This window comes from Leuresthes tenuis, unplaced genomic scaffold, assembly GCF_036924035.1.
Source record: "Leuresthes tenuis unplaced genomic scaffold, fLeuTen1.0.hap1 SCAF_13, whole genome shotgun sequence".
Taxonomy (NCBI): domain Eukaryota; kingdom Metazoa; phylum Chordata; class Actinopteri; order Atheriniformes; family Atherinopsidae; genus Leuresthes; species Leuresthes tenuis.
Genome location: NW_027325367.1, coordinates 17333462 through 17348053, shown reverse-complemented (window position 1 = coordinate 17348053; position 14592 = coordinate 17333462). Strand labels below are relative to the sequence as shown.

Here is a 14592-nt window from a genome sequence, read left to right as displayed (position 1 = left end):
AAATGAAAGACAACTGCATTTGTCTCTGGATGGACATTGGCTGGAAAAACCAAAGTAGTTACTCTTTTTCCTCCTGCAAAGCAAAAAGCCACATAAGCGTTATTGCCCTTTTTCAGCACAAAGCCCTGCAGTGGGGGCAGGCAATAGGACAGAAAGAAGGGAAGGGGAGTGTTGTTCAGGGTTAAAGTGATGGAGGGAGGTGGGAAGAAAAGAGGGAGGGGGGGAGCTAAAAATAAAAGAAGAGCATGCTCATCATCCTGGTCAATTAGTGCAATAGGAACCAGCTCGAGTGGCAGTTTGTTTTGTCTGAGCACTTGTGTTATGGAAATGACTTTTCCGGAGCTCTCTAAAAGAGGTGGATATTTATGCTGCGTTTGATTGCAGACTTGAATTTAAATAGTGAAAGAGGGAGGCGAGGAGGACAAGAGAGACAGGAGAAGAGATAGGGCAAGGGGAGGAAAATGATGGGCACACTCAAGCAAAGAAATTTGTTTGTGAAAAATGAACCACTTATTCAAGAGGAAGTCTTAAAATCGGCACGACTGTCAAAATGGCGGTGAGGCAGAGGTGGTGGGGCATAAAACAAACACAAACACACACGCACACATATTTCCTAAAACATCCTTCAACCTCAATAATTTTTTTTTTTAAAAAAGCCCATTTACAGGCAATACATTTAGCTTGTTCTAACAAGACCATTTATTCAGTGGAAATGTATATACTACCAAGGTATGCTGAGATAGAGGATGCAAAGCCAAGACCGCCTGGGCTAAAAATGGCTCACATTTACATCTTGTCACAGCATAAATCAGAAATGAATTATATAAATGAACAGAATGCAGCTGCTTTATGAATGTCAGGTTTATATTTTTGTTTTATGTTTATATCTATTCCCTTACTATTGAGGTCATGGCACTGCATTCATGGCAGGTGTCCAAGACAGGAGCCTTCAAGGCTACCTGGCGGGAACAAGTCCAGTTTGTGTCGGACACCGGGTGACAGGTGGAGAGTCAAAAAGCTCCATCCAAGTATGAAACACATGGCCATCAACGCAACTCTTGACGGGGGCTCATGACATGAAAAAATAAATTTACTTTGAGGAGTGATGACCAGAAATAAAGAAAAAAAAACACAAATTACTTGGAAGTAGCTTGTAGTTCACAATAGTGCGTGGTTTTATCGGGACCCATTTACAGAAATCCAACAGAATATTCCGAACTATATTTGTACTAATGTGGAATCGCGTGAAAGTGAGAATTGTTTTACTTGTGGTTATCCAATTTAAATCAAGCCCTTAATTTCAGACTGTGTCGACACCTCTTTCACAGAGTCTTTGAACTGTAGATTCTCCTGTACGAGTGGAAGGAGAGGGGGTATTTACTTGACTGCAGTCTGCAACTTCACCCACTAGATGCCGCTGAATTCAACACAATGGATATCTAAGCTTATTGGATTAACCGATTTTCTCGTTTTTAGAATTTTCATGACAGGTTCACGGGGTCCAGGCCTCTTGTATGTGTCAGAGAAGAATTGCCTTTTCTCTTCTTCATAAGAGGAACTGTCTTAATCTGATTGAATTTGGCAGAATTTGTTAAGTTACCAAAACCAAAAGAAAAAATAGAACAACTCGAAAAATCTAAAGAATGAATAAATGAGAAACTTCCTTATCTTTTTATGTAATTTGGGTGAGTGTGTCCTTTAAATTCCGACACAGCAGTAACCAGTCTTCTCTAAAAGCTAAATCATGCAGCAGAGGGCTAAACAGTTCACACAGGACGGCAGTGTTCACACTGGGCCGACACCGTAATGGGCTTTAAAACAGCTCCCTGCACATTTCATGGTCTGACTCAAGATCATAGAAAACTCATAGGTCGACATATACAGCCGGGAGGGGGAAGGGAGAAAACAAATGGCAGAAAAGCACGTGTCAGGACTGCTCAAAGATTCTGGAGCTTTTTACATTACAGTGGTGCTGAGATGCAGTGGCCATAAATTAAACGCCTGCGAGCACGCTTATTGGAAACTCCCGAGGGGTAAAATGGAATTACCAGAGATGATCTGTCTCCCTGCTCTGTGCATTGGCCCTTTTAAAGGTAAGGTAATAGGTTTTTTGGAGGGGGTTAGGGCAAACGTGTGCGTACGTTCAGGAATGGCATTGCATCCTCCAGGTACTTTAAGGTAAAATGCACATTGTAGGGGTAAGCCCCAATGTTTCAGGTGAGAATGTCGGCAGTGGAGACGAGTTGAAAATTAGGGCTCAATTTATTTATAATTTGTTTATTTATTTTTTTAAATTTTCCATTTGAAATCCATGTGAAGCCTGCAAACTATGCTGCTAGACCACAAAAAAAAAAAAAAAAAAGCGTGATGTGTACTCCCCCACCTTCCAGGATTACACCTCGACTATTCTGACTAATACAGCCTACCTAGTTTTCACAAAAGAAGTGCGTCATCGCCTCCCACGTGTTTGCACACACATACACACACACATAAAAAAAGCATGCATGCTGTAAAACACCTGCATCCACCACATGTCAAGTACACTGGACACATATTTCCAATTTCAAGCACATACTGTACACACTCATACACAACAATGTTTTACGAGCTGACAGGGGGTCTGAGCTGCACTACTCAGTGCCTACTCAATGAGTGAGGCGAGGAAGGGTGGGTTCAGAGCATATAAGAAGATGAAGTCTCTCCCTGCCTGCCTCTGTTATTTGACCTCGTAAAGATATGGACAGTAGCAAACGTCGTGAAGCATCAGCATAATTCCAGCCGGACTGAAAAACTGACCCTAGCAGCACATGGGAGGTCGTAACTCAGGGACAGACTGAGCTTGCAACTCTGTTCGGCTGCAAAGACCTCACGGCTCCGACCAAAATGCTTTGTTTCCCTCTGCCAGCCCTGTTCGATCTTCGGTCATTTTGCGTGTGCCCCCCCCCTTTCTGACCCTGCCTTGTCAAATTGTCACTGCTGCTTTATTCTTGTTTCCATAAGGTGGAGCTGCCACAAGCCTTAGCAGGCACTGCTGATGGTGTCATGTTAGCAGAATGCTGATATCATCGTTTCATTACATCAAACTAAAGATGTCTACAAAAATGATTACTAGCCTAGAAAAGTCATTGGATGTTCTCCAGAGTGACGCCGAATTAGTATATTTTTCAAATCTCATGAAATCTGACATTATGACATTAAATCAAAACAGTCTCATGATTAATTACCCAATTACTGACGATTTACCCTCTCAAACTGTCAAAGAAAACAGCAAGGATAAGTTATTGTATGCAGCAGCAGGCATGAGGATGAGCCTGATGAAATTCAGCCAACTCCTTTGGGAGCCCTGCTTGTCTTTCAGGGGCCCCGACTTTGTGCATAAATGATCTGGCCATGTCCCAGATAAGAGGCACAGACGAGACAACCTGATAGACAGGTTGACCAGCGCGGGGGCTTCAGTCCTATCCAAAGTCACTTCGGTCTCACAGGATGCGTCTGTGCCATTGTCAAGGTCAAAAGGAAGACTCGCTGTCTCAGTTTTATTCATGGCCCGTGTAGCTGTCATGGAGACGAGTGGTTCTCGTAGAGATGCAGCTCTGTTGCTTTTCCACCTCTGTTCTCTTGCTGGTCTCCCTCCTTCTAACCCCGTTGAGGAGGAACAAGTGTATCGGTGGCGAGCGTGGAGGCCGCCGGAGCTGATAAGCAGCTCTCTGTTCTCCGATGAGCTCGCCATGGAGGCAACGTGGCCACAGAGCAAAGTGACAGACTTCCCCACGGCATTCCTGCTATCGCTGGCATGTGCGTCTTTCTGTTTGGCTTTGTCCACACTGAGCACTTCTTTCCTAACCATTTCAACACCACCACTCACACACAAACAACATAAAGGTGGGGAGGGGGAAAACACCTTTGGGTCCAGAGGACTTACAATCAAGCCGAAAGCACCTGCAAGGATTTGAAGTAAGGATGAGGACATTAGGGATTTAAGGTAATCACTTGCCGGAAAACAGGGAGGATCGAAAAAAGACATACTTGTGCTATCAGACTTTACCACACTCACGTATGCACACACATACACTACAGCTGACACACAGGCACAAACAATAAGAAAACAACCCGTGAAGACGAAGGAATATGAGGAATGAAGGGTAGAATACTGGGGAAATACTTGGATCAGAATCAGATGAATACATCAGTGAATGGTGGTGTTAACCTGTGAAAGTGGTGGTTCAGTAAGATGTCTTAGATGTGCTTCTGTTTCATCCTTTGTTTATGACTCTGAAATGTCTTTTTTTTTTTTGTTTAAAACACACTAACCAAGATGTATTGGCATATAAAAAAAGGCCGTTCTGAAGCAAAAACTCAATAATTAGCAACAAACAAAATATTATAGCTCCGGAGACAAAACTCCCTCTGCCCACAAAGGACAGTATGGCTTTGGCAAATTACCATCTAATGGGCACGATGTATGATTCTTTTGTTTTGGGCCTTTGGTGAGTTTTTTTTTTTTTTTAAAGCATCCCCAGTCATGGAACATTTTCACTGCTCATTAAAATGGAAATGTGGTTAAAGTGCCCTACATGGGGAGGAAAGGTAATGACGAATGTTGACCTTTTTCTCCGGTTTCAGATACATTCATTTGAGTGGGAGGAGGAAGGAATGGCTGCTGGCCCTGTGCTAGGAACCAAAGTCTTCACACACCTGCAAGAGAGAGAGGGGGAGGGAAAAAGAAGCGACACAAATGCGCCCTATGAAAAGAACAGATTGGATCAACAGCTGGTGGAAGGGGGAGCGAAGGCAAACCTTTTCACCAGGTCCTTGAAATACAAGCTGCAGGAAGCTAGAACATTTTGGTGGACTTCAAACTCTTTGCCTTCAACAATTATTTTCAGGTCTGTAAACTCTTTCGCTCTGCGCTGTTGGTTCAGCTCCTTCAACATCTCTGTAGAACAAGAAAAAGAAACAGACAGTGCCACATTTGGGTTTAGAATTCTCACTCTTTTTTTTTTTTCCAAACAAACATATATACAGACACATGTGAATCGACAACATGGCAGGAAAGCAAAAGTGCAGATTGTAGAGCACAGTTCGCACCAGTTTTAGGAAACGATGCTCATCAAATGATAGAGAAGAAGTGACACGCACAGATTTGATCAAACATTTCAGAAAAAAGCACAACGGAAAAAAAGGAAGCAGAAAATAAGATAAGATCACATATTAGGTAAAGGAGAGAGGAATGTGAAATAGTCAAGACATGCTAGTGGGTAGCAGGACTAGGAATAAGACCAAAAACTCTGTAACTCTTGTAACTCTGGCAAATTTATACAGCAGTTCTACAACTTTGATGGATGAGATTAAAAAAAGTATCTAAAAGAGGTGAGGGCTGAAAACAGAGGTACCGTCAATGCATTATTCATATTGAAATAAAAATCTTTGTGTAGGGCTGACCTTCAAATGTTATCCCAAAATCCCACCACCCTCTCCTTACACACTTTAGAAGAAAAAAATCCACACTCACTCTTGTCTTCCTCTCTGGAAATAATAAAAATAAAAAAATGAACTGGAAAAACAAAGATTAAGGTGAGAATTGGGAGAAAACATGCTAGGAGCCAAAGCAATGTGCTGCTGAGGGCTACAAAACACAGTGAATTGGGGTGTAGTAGCAGCATGTTAAGCCTGGCCTTACTGTAGTGCTGGGTCGGAGGCGCTTGTTTGTCTGAATCTTAATGAGGCACCATGAGGGGATGCTGAGAGTGAAAATCAGCAGGAGACTGGAAACTTATTCTACAGCTTGGGGAAGGAGATCCAACACTGACGCTCTGTTAATCTCCTATCGAGAGCGCCACTAAAAAGAGCACTAAAGCAATCGAATAATAAACTACAGACATGCCAGAATGTGGAACATCCTGATTATAGAGGGAGACACCTTCCATACGGTCGTCTAGGCATTAAAAGAGCATTTCACAGAGACTGCAGCCTGCGAGGCACAGTAAATACTTTGGCACAAAGCAAAGTCTGCGTGGTGCAAAGGCACACATTCCATGCTGAGGAAAGAGCCAGAATGTGAGATGTGGAATAATTTCGATAGGAAAGGTAGCAAATTCTCCTCTAATCAGCACATGGGGATTTTCTTTTCCAGAGGCTAATCTGCTAATTAGCTTCAAAAGTGTAGCTTAAACATGGTATTTGAACAATTGCATTGGTGAATTACTAGCCAGTAATATCATGTGCAACAAGAAAGGGCAGCATGTGTTTATGTATAGATGTGTGCTTAAAGGAGCTGCCTAGCCTTGAAATGTAAGAAAACTGATCTGACTGATTGTTCTGGTGAACAATCTGGCGAAATAAAGGAGTTTTTTTATGTTATCATCCCGACAGAGGTCTGTGTTCGCGCCAGGCTCAAAGCTGAGATTTAATTAACCTGGAATGACACTCGCCCTTCTATTTGGCTGGAATATCTACTCATTTAGCTCCCTCCATTGTCCTGTCTGACACTGGGAGCTCAGCTCTGAATTAATTCGGCAGTTGAAATTATACAGTATAAAGACACATGACAAATAAGGTGCTATTCAGAGGCGTGCTTCGCTAAAAGCCTTTTCTCTGAGCAGCGCATCCTTCAGAGTTATCACATCAAGGAAGTAATGGGCAAAAAAAAAAAAAAATGACCTGGTTATTAAACACACTGAATACTAAATGAGGCAAGAAATAATGAGAGATGCGATTTTTGACAGTATGTCCGCCGCTCTCTGACTGGATTCACAGCTGCATGGTTCGTAAGCCGTGTACATTCACACATAAACACAAAGACTGCTGGCTGCCTTGTCTGTCATCCATCTCTCTCCACTCTCCACGTTGCACTGGCCACAGTCAGTTGGCCCAGCCATCTGATTACTGTGTGGGCATGGACTGTGAATAGTGAATACACAGTAGTTTGGAGTTTGAATTAGTGAATTTCCAGCGACTGCTATGGCTCTCATCTCCAATCAGCCACACCTCACAACGTCCATTTGCCCAAAGAATAGAGAAAGTGAGAGGGGGAGACAGAGAACTCCACTTGTCAGCAAACAATGGCCGCCTCCCTGAGAGCCATGCAGACACACCTGAATGCATGATGGAAAAGCTAATTATGGCTTCTTGTGGGTGGATCAGAGAGCGCCCTGGAACAACTCGTCACCAACAGGGACCATGAAACTGCACATGGCGTCTTCATTCTCAGGATTGGGGCAGAGCGTGGTGAGGCACATTCGTGCTTGAAGGAACCACGGTAGCTTTGAAGCACCAAACATCTCAATACCCCAAAAGGGGTGGGGGGTGGGGTTGCGGACTGTTAAGCTCTGCAAGACCGAGACGTCCCAGATGGATAAAATAGTGGCGCGATTTTGAACTCTCATCGGGGTATTATGTTCAATTACAGTGCAACTCTTGAGGTTATCATGGAAAGCATGCACTGGTGTCATGTTATAGCATATTGTCCTGCCCTTGATGAACTTAAAGTAACAAAGCTATCCTGCGCATGCTTTTTATGATTGGTTGACACACCACATGGGGGCATGAACACTGTGCCAACTCTGCTGTTCAGCCTAGTAACTCTACTGTCAAATATCTCGGTGTACTGTGGCCAATTGGGCCCACAGGCGTGATTTCAAGTAACCTATCAGCATGCACTGTGCCTTCCCATTACGCGGTGTTGTAAGTCACTCGCTGAGCTGTCGATTGGTTGCTGTTGGAGGACGACTCAGCATGCCATTGGTTGTTGAACTCGGAGCCATTTTAGGGTTATACATGCATTTTACATGCGCAGGCCCACCATTTTGTGGTGGGCTCGTTTGAGTTAGAATTAGGTTAAAAATGAAGAAATATTTTTGACAGTAAAATGTACTGACACAAAGTAGGACAATCATTATGCGATTATCTGCATGTTGGTATGGAGAACCAGCTTTTGGATTTTTTGCGCAAGTCAACAAAATATAAAGAAATTCTTGAATATAAAATTTTAAATGTACATACGAAATCTTACTGGATTTCTAACACGCAAAGTTAGATTTTAGTTTATAATTGTTTACCGTTACATTATTCTTTAAAAAATAGATGGACTCTTTTTTTTTTAAGGGAGGAATAAGTCACAGAGCAGTTTAAATAGTTTTTTTTCTTTATTATTTTGAGTAAGGAAGAAATGGTAGAGAAGACTCGCTTGAAAAAAAAAATATATATAAAAAAAAATTGAGTGACCTCTGTAAAATTTTTGATAATTATTTCCGGTTTGACTTTGTGTTTCCACGTTTTAGAAAAATGATCTTGTATTCTAACAGCTCCAGTTAACGTATAATCATCCACGTCTCTATCCTATTGGATGACACTCTGCGTAGCGGAGCAGAAAGTTCCACTGATGTGTTGACTCTGACCTTTATGTCCTCTTTTAAAACTTTCAACAATCACATACAACCAGCACCTGCACCTTAATTACCCAGAATAAACCATGCTAGCTAACCAATAAGTCGAAAAATAACTCTGTCTGTTAAATTAAGTAAATTTTTTATAGTTGCAGTCCGTCATTTTCCCCTCGATAAATAATATAGATTTTTTCCACCTCAAAAGTGTATATAAGTGACAAATTATTGCAAATAAATCTGAGTGCACAATTTTTCAACTTTACATATTAACTGGGGCTAATTCCAACTTGTATTTTGATAACCAAATAAAAGAAATGCAAATTAAATTAACTTACCATTTAAATGTTATATATATATATATATATATATATATATAGTAATTATAATCATATCAATATACATTAATGAAAGAAAAAGAATAAATTATTAACAGTAATTTTAATACTACAAAACTAATAAAATTTAAATATTTCTTCCATCAATAGGTTAAACTGACATTTATCCTTAGAAAAATTCACAGTTTACACAATGTTTAATGATTATCACGAGCCCTAAATTAAAGTAAAAATTTTATTTGAAAGGTAAGACTGAGTCTGCCTTTAAATCTGCCTTAAAGCTGCAAAAACAGGATGGAACAGACATGGGGGACTGAGGGAGTCTGATCAAAATGGGATTCCTTGTGCAAAAGCCTTTGATGCAAAGGGGTGTTTGAGAAATTCTATTTCAATGAAGGGCATACAGAGGCATAAAACCAGCAGGCCGAGAACACAGTTCATAATCATGCACAAAGGAGCTCCTCCTAAGAAAAAAAGCTTTCCCTCTGTCAGGCTTCCAAAAAGCTTATTTTTTCCCTCTAAACAAAGCAAAAGTTCTTAAATCCTCAAAACGAAGAAGAAAAAAAAAGCATATGTGACCACATCCTACAAGGTTAGTGTTGCACCACTTTCACACTGGGGCCTGTAAAGTGGTGCAATATCTATCCAAATCAATCAGAACAATTAAATCATCTGATATTAGTCAGGAATTAACTCGTTTACTGTGACTACATCTGTCATAAAAATAAAAAAACAAACAATGAGAGCATTTTATGAGACACACCTCTTAAAATGGTTTCTCACTTGTAAAATACACCCACAAAGAGCATTTAGGGGCAAGAGTGATGGTCAAAAGTTCAGCACCAGCACACGCTGGATAATGTAATCTCTCCATTCCAAACCTCAGATCCAACAGACTAAAGCCCCAAAGACTCTGCTATGATGTCGAGAGACCACTTTTACAAAATTCCAAAAGATCTTCTCGAGTGACCACATTTGCACGTCTTTTTAATTAAGCGGCTGCTTTTGCCTCGTGCTGCAGTAATGCATTTTATGAATTTCAGTAAATATTTTTGATCTGATATCGAAAAATATTTCTATTTTTGTAGCATTTCATTTTTTTTTATTTGAAACCACCAAGTAAATGATGACAGTGGAAAAAATAATGTAAGGGTAAACGCTCATATTCAAATATTTGAAGCAACATTTATTGATTCCTATTTGACAATTTTTCTAAAACCAAGTTGCAGAAATATATTTTTCTTGCTAATCAAGCTAAAATACATACTTTTTTTTTAATGCTAGCTTACTTTTTATTTAAGGAAGAGTTCATCTTCATACGGAGAAATTTCTTTGCGATATTTACAATAAACTGCATTCAAAAAAGGCAAAACATCTGGAAAAAGATCAATTCTAAATGCCACTTTACATTTTTTTTAGACTTGAAAAAAAATATTCTGACAAAACTTCTAGTATCCCGGGTAAAAAATATAGATTGATAAATAATAAATAAATAAAAATTTTTATACCTTACCTGCAAAACTGAGTAAAATATAAAAAAATAAATAAATAAAATGTTAAAAATGTTTTAAAAATGAGCTCATGCAAAAATAACTCCTGAAACGAAATGAATAGACTTGAGTACTCAATTAACAGTTGAGTAAAGCAAAAAAGAGATACTTGAAGTTTTTCTTTGACCACTTTTTGAAAAGTCTCTTCAAGAAATTAAAATCTTTGTGTCACCACAAAACTCCATTTCAGAAATACACCATAAAATCCAGATGATTTTTTAAATTTTTTTTAGGAAGAAATGGATAACCACTATTCCAACTGAGCGATTCATCAGAAATAGTTTCTTACATTACCATTAAAAAGAAAAACTATCTCAAAAGCCTTGGTGGCTAAATGTCAGGCTTTAGCAGGTGCTAGATGTCATCAACACTATCAGACCACTCTTGGAGATACCATCTGCCAGAACAAACTGCGCTTTCACGTGGATAAAAGCCATCAGATCTCATGTACAGCCCAATCTAGCCTGGGTCTATTTCAGAGTGCAATTACTCTAAACAGTCTCTAACACATACCTCTAACAATCACTGCCACATTCATTTCTGAAGATGTCTCAATAGTCTGTGCCTACTTCCAGCAAAACAGCTCATGCAAGGCATCAGAAATCCTCGAGACCCCTTGAGTCTCTAGCTGTCCTGATTTCAGTCTGTAAGAGAGCGGTGGTACCATATAGCCTTAGAGAATAGTCCATGATGAGGTTGCTTTATTTTTTCCCTTTGCTTAAATCTTCTGAGCTGCTCTGCTGGAGCCTCGGCACTGCTGTCAACCAGCCTGGACTGAGCCATGGGAAGACAGAGAGAAAAGGAACTTGTGCCCCTCAAAGACGCCGCCTGGCCCTTTGTTTCCTTCTACAATAGACATAAAAAAAGATCTGGAGGAGTATAAAAAAAAAAAAAAGCACAGAGTTACTCTGTCCAGTGATTACCCTCCCGTTCAAGGGCCAGACGTGTACGCATCCCCAAGCAAATAACTGGTAGTAGTAGAACAAAGTTGAAGCAAATACAAGTACAAGCTCAGAAAAGGAATATAAACAAAGGGGGACCACTGGCCTGCTGCTAAAGTGCGACGGGATGTCAGGCACATTGCTCTTGTTCTTTATGTTTGTGTGCACAGAGGGGACGAGAAAATCTCTGGTCCCAGCTGGTGCAGTGGCTTCCTCATTAGGCAGGTAGAGGGTACAATATATGACAAGCGGTCACAGTCAAGTTTTAACAAGAGGATACTCCTGTGGATAGCAAACAAGAGTGCCACCATGGCCCTTCCTTCCTCGAAGCACTGCAGTGTCTGGTCTGCGCTTGAAAGCAGCGAAATACTGCAGGTACTGGACAAGTATATGGACAAAAGTTTAAAGCAGAAACATGAACAGCGTGCAAACAGTAAGTTGCATGCAGCTTTTTTCCAATGGTAAAATCCGATTCATGAGGTTTGTTTTGGGGTGGAGCGTTTGAAACGGTTGCCTAAGAAGCTCTGCACTGAGCTTCAACCTACTCTTGCAGTTAATATTTAATGTGCATATTAAGCAAAATCAGGGAAACGTGGTTTATTGAATTAGTATCCAAGGTACTGTAAAGCAAAACTTTAAAATAATCAACAAGAGTAAAAGAGAAAGGCATGCACATCCATATTCCTCTGCGGAGTCAATGCAAAACAAGCTTAATCTACACCAAGAGACACAACGTTTGTTTTATTATTCCAAGAGCGCATTACATAAATTTTCCTCTGCTGTTTCCTCAGATTGTGATAAATCGAATTGAAGGTGCATTACTGTACTTATTTTGGGCATGTCCATTTATAATTCTTTTTTGGTCAAAAATCTGCTTTTTTTTGTCTTATTCAGGTAGGTCATCATAGGATTCTTGTTTCTAATAGCAACCTGGCCAGTTTTGGTTTCTCTGAGGGGCTTTTAACAACTTCACACATCTAAATGGGTGGACTGATGGGCATGATGTCTGGAAAAGAAACTCATCCTTATTTCGATTGACTGTTTTTGTTTTATGTGGTTATTTTCTTTCATTCTTGCCGTTGTTCTCATACATACTCGGGATGCACAGATGATGAAACTCTGGGCCACTACAGATGTAAAAAAATCCTTTTAGCCAATAGCTGATTTTGTGCCGTGTGTGTATGTATATGATTGGAATACTCACCTGAGATTTAAGATGTGGGTTTCAGTGTTTGATTGTGTGTGCACATAGGGTGGGTTTAGAAGATTCATTTTTATTTAAACTTTTCCTTTGGGACATGACCTCAGCTAAAATTTCAAACTGAGCAAACAAATCAAGCCTCAACGCTCAGCTACACTTTCAAAATATTTTTAGGAGAATCCGAAATGTCCCAAAGTCTCGACTACGTCCGCAAATCAGTTCTTAATGGGTACACCTGGGTAATACCGGCTGTGCCAGCACCAGTCACCCAGGGAAATATCAGCGGTGCAATTACATGGACGTCAAATCTAGCACAATCCATTTTCACATCAAATGCATGTTTAGATTTATATTTCAGGAAGCTAAAGGTGTGTGTGTGTGTGTGTTCCTTTGGCTGTTTTTAAACCCAATCCATTGAACCAGATAAAAACAACCAGCGATGTTGGCCACCTGTGTCATCCAGAAAGCAGGGCAACATCTTAAATCTACCCCCCCCCCCTTCTTTTTTTCCTTAAACAGTTCTTCACAGTGAAGGCAAATTTGACGGCAGCTTCTTTTAAAGAAAGCACAAGAAAATCGGCTGAGACTTTTTATTTTACTCCAAGTACAGGGGAAGCTTGATGTCCTTGGCATCCACACCCGCTCATTTTGTTTTTGCTCCAACAACACAGTCCCAAAACCAATGTGCAGCAAAACAGTGTGTATAGCGATGCACGTTAACTTATGTCACTTTAAATGGCAAGTTAAGCTGAGGGACAACTACAACTGTACTTTTAATTGTGAACAACGGTTGACAAAGTTCTCGCGCTGTGCGTCACACCTCTCAGTATTCCGAGCATCATAGAAAAATCCCTGATTCCTTTGACGTATTTACCCGCTCGCTGATATGACTCATGCAATCTGCACCGCACAGTCTGATGAATCCGACAGCACCTCCCAGGCAGCTCAGTGCGTGAGCTTGATGTGGTCACAGATTCATTCAAAATGCCAGTTTCAACAAAATCAGTTCACAACATAAAGCAAGTGGGGTAACAAGATGAACTAATGAGATGTGATGAGCACTGCCGTAACTAATAATTATATAGTAATTACATAAATGAACTGTTTTTGATGATATACCAGCTTTTAAGTTTTTTCCACTGGGATAATTTAACAAACTAAATCCAAAGGCTTGTCACTATATGTGCAAAGTTGCTCAATGATTGTATTTCGTGTAAACAATCGTTTTCTCTGTCAAAATTAAATTGCTGCAAAACTAAACTTTTTATTTAGTTTTTTTTTTGCTTGTTTTTGGACGACACATGCATTCCTATTTGTATAGAAACAGCTGCCAAACTGCTTCATAGCATCAGCGCCTGACTGGAGTATTTATTTTCCTCCATCATTCTGGGAATTGCACAATTATGCATCAAAATTATGTAAAATGGCTCAATAAATAAGTGGGATGTTCTCCAAAACCAACAATGTGCGGATGGGTTTTGATAAATGAGTAGATAATAGCTCCCATTAATCATCTTTTTAAAGTAACAATTACTCATAACTTCCAGAGTTTTCAGATTCCAACTCTTTCGGGGCACATTTCCGTTTCTATCTATGAATGTGCATCATAGGTTGGTCTGAAAATCACTCAGCGAGGACACTCTCGCTTTTTGGGAATACTTTTATCAGGCCAAGCTTTGGCCTCAAATTTGTAGATTGTTTTATCAGTTGTAATGCCAATGAGGCAGGATGCTGATAAGGATTATGCTCACTTACTTCATTCCACATGAAACTGTAAAAGTGCACTGCAATCTACTCTATCACAAATTAGCAAAGATTCAACTTAAGCATTATGGAGGATATCATTGTCAAACTCAAGTCAGGCTCGAGTAATCCATCCTCCCCGCAGCAGATGACATTGTTATTGGGAAAAACACGCAAACGCTAATGCAGAGACACGCACGCAGTCATGCATATGCAGACTATGCAAATGCAACATCACCCAAGCACGTGCGCACACACACAAACGCCCCACTTTAGGCAACATATTGTCATGAGAGTCTAATCCTAATAACAACGCTGTGCTTATGAGGAGTTGCTGGCTGGTGTAGATAACATACTGTACGCTTGAAAGGGATTTGATTAGAACTGCCTGGGTGCACGACACTTCTCCATCTTCTCTTTTAATTATTGCTAAGTTGC

General features: G+C 40.3%; 1 protein-coding gene across 1 annotated transcript in view; it reads right to left on the bottom strand.

Moving 5' to 3' along the window:
- The window catches only part of LOC140267162 (kelch-like protein 29), a 210836-nt gene that overhangs the window by 72238 nt on the left and 124006 nt on the right, over positions 1-14592 (bottom strand). The window contains exon 6 of the mRNA XM_072362354.1: positions 4798-4936. Within this exon, the coding sequence (XP_072218455.1) occupies positions 4798-4936 (139 nt within the window). The remainder of the gene's footprint in view (positions 1-4797; positions 4937-14592) is intronic.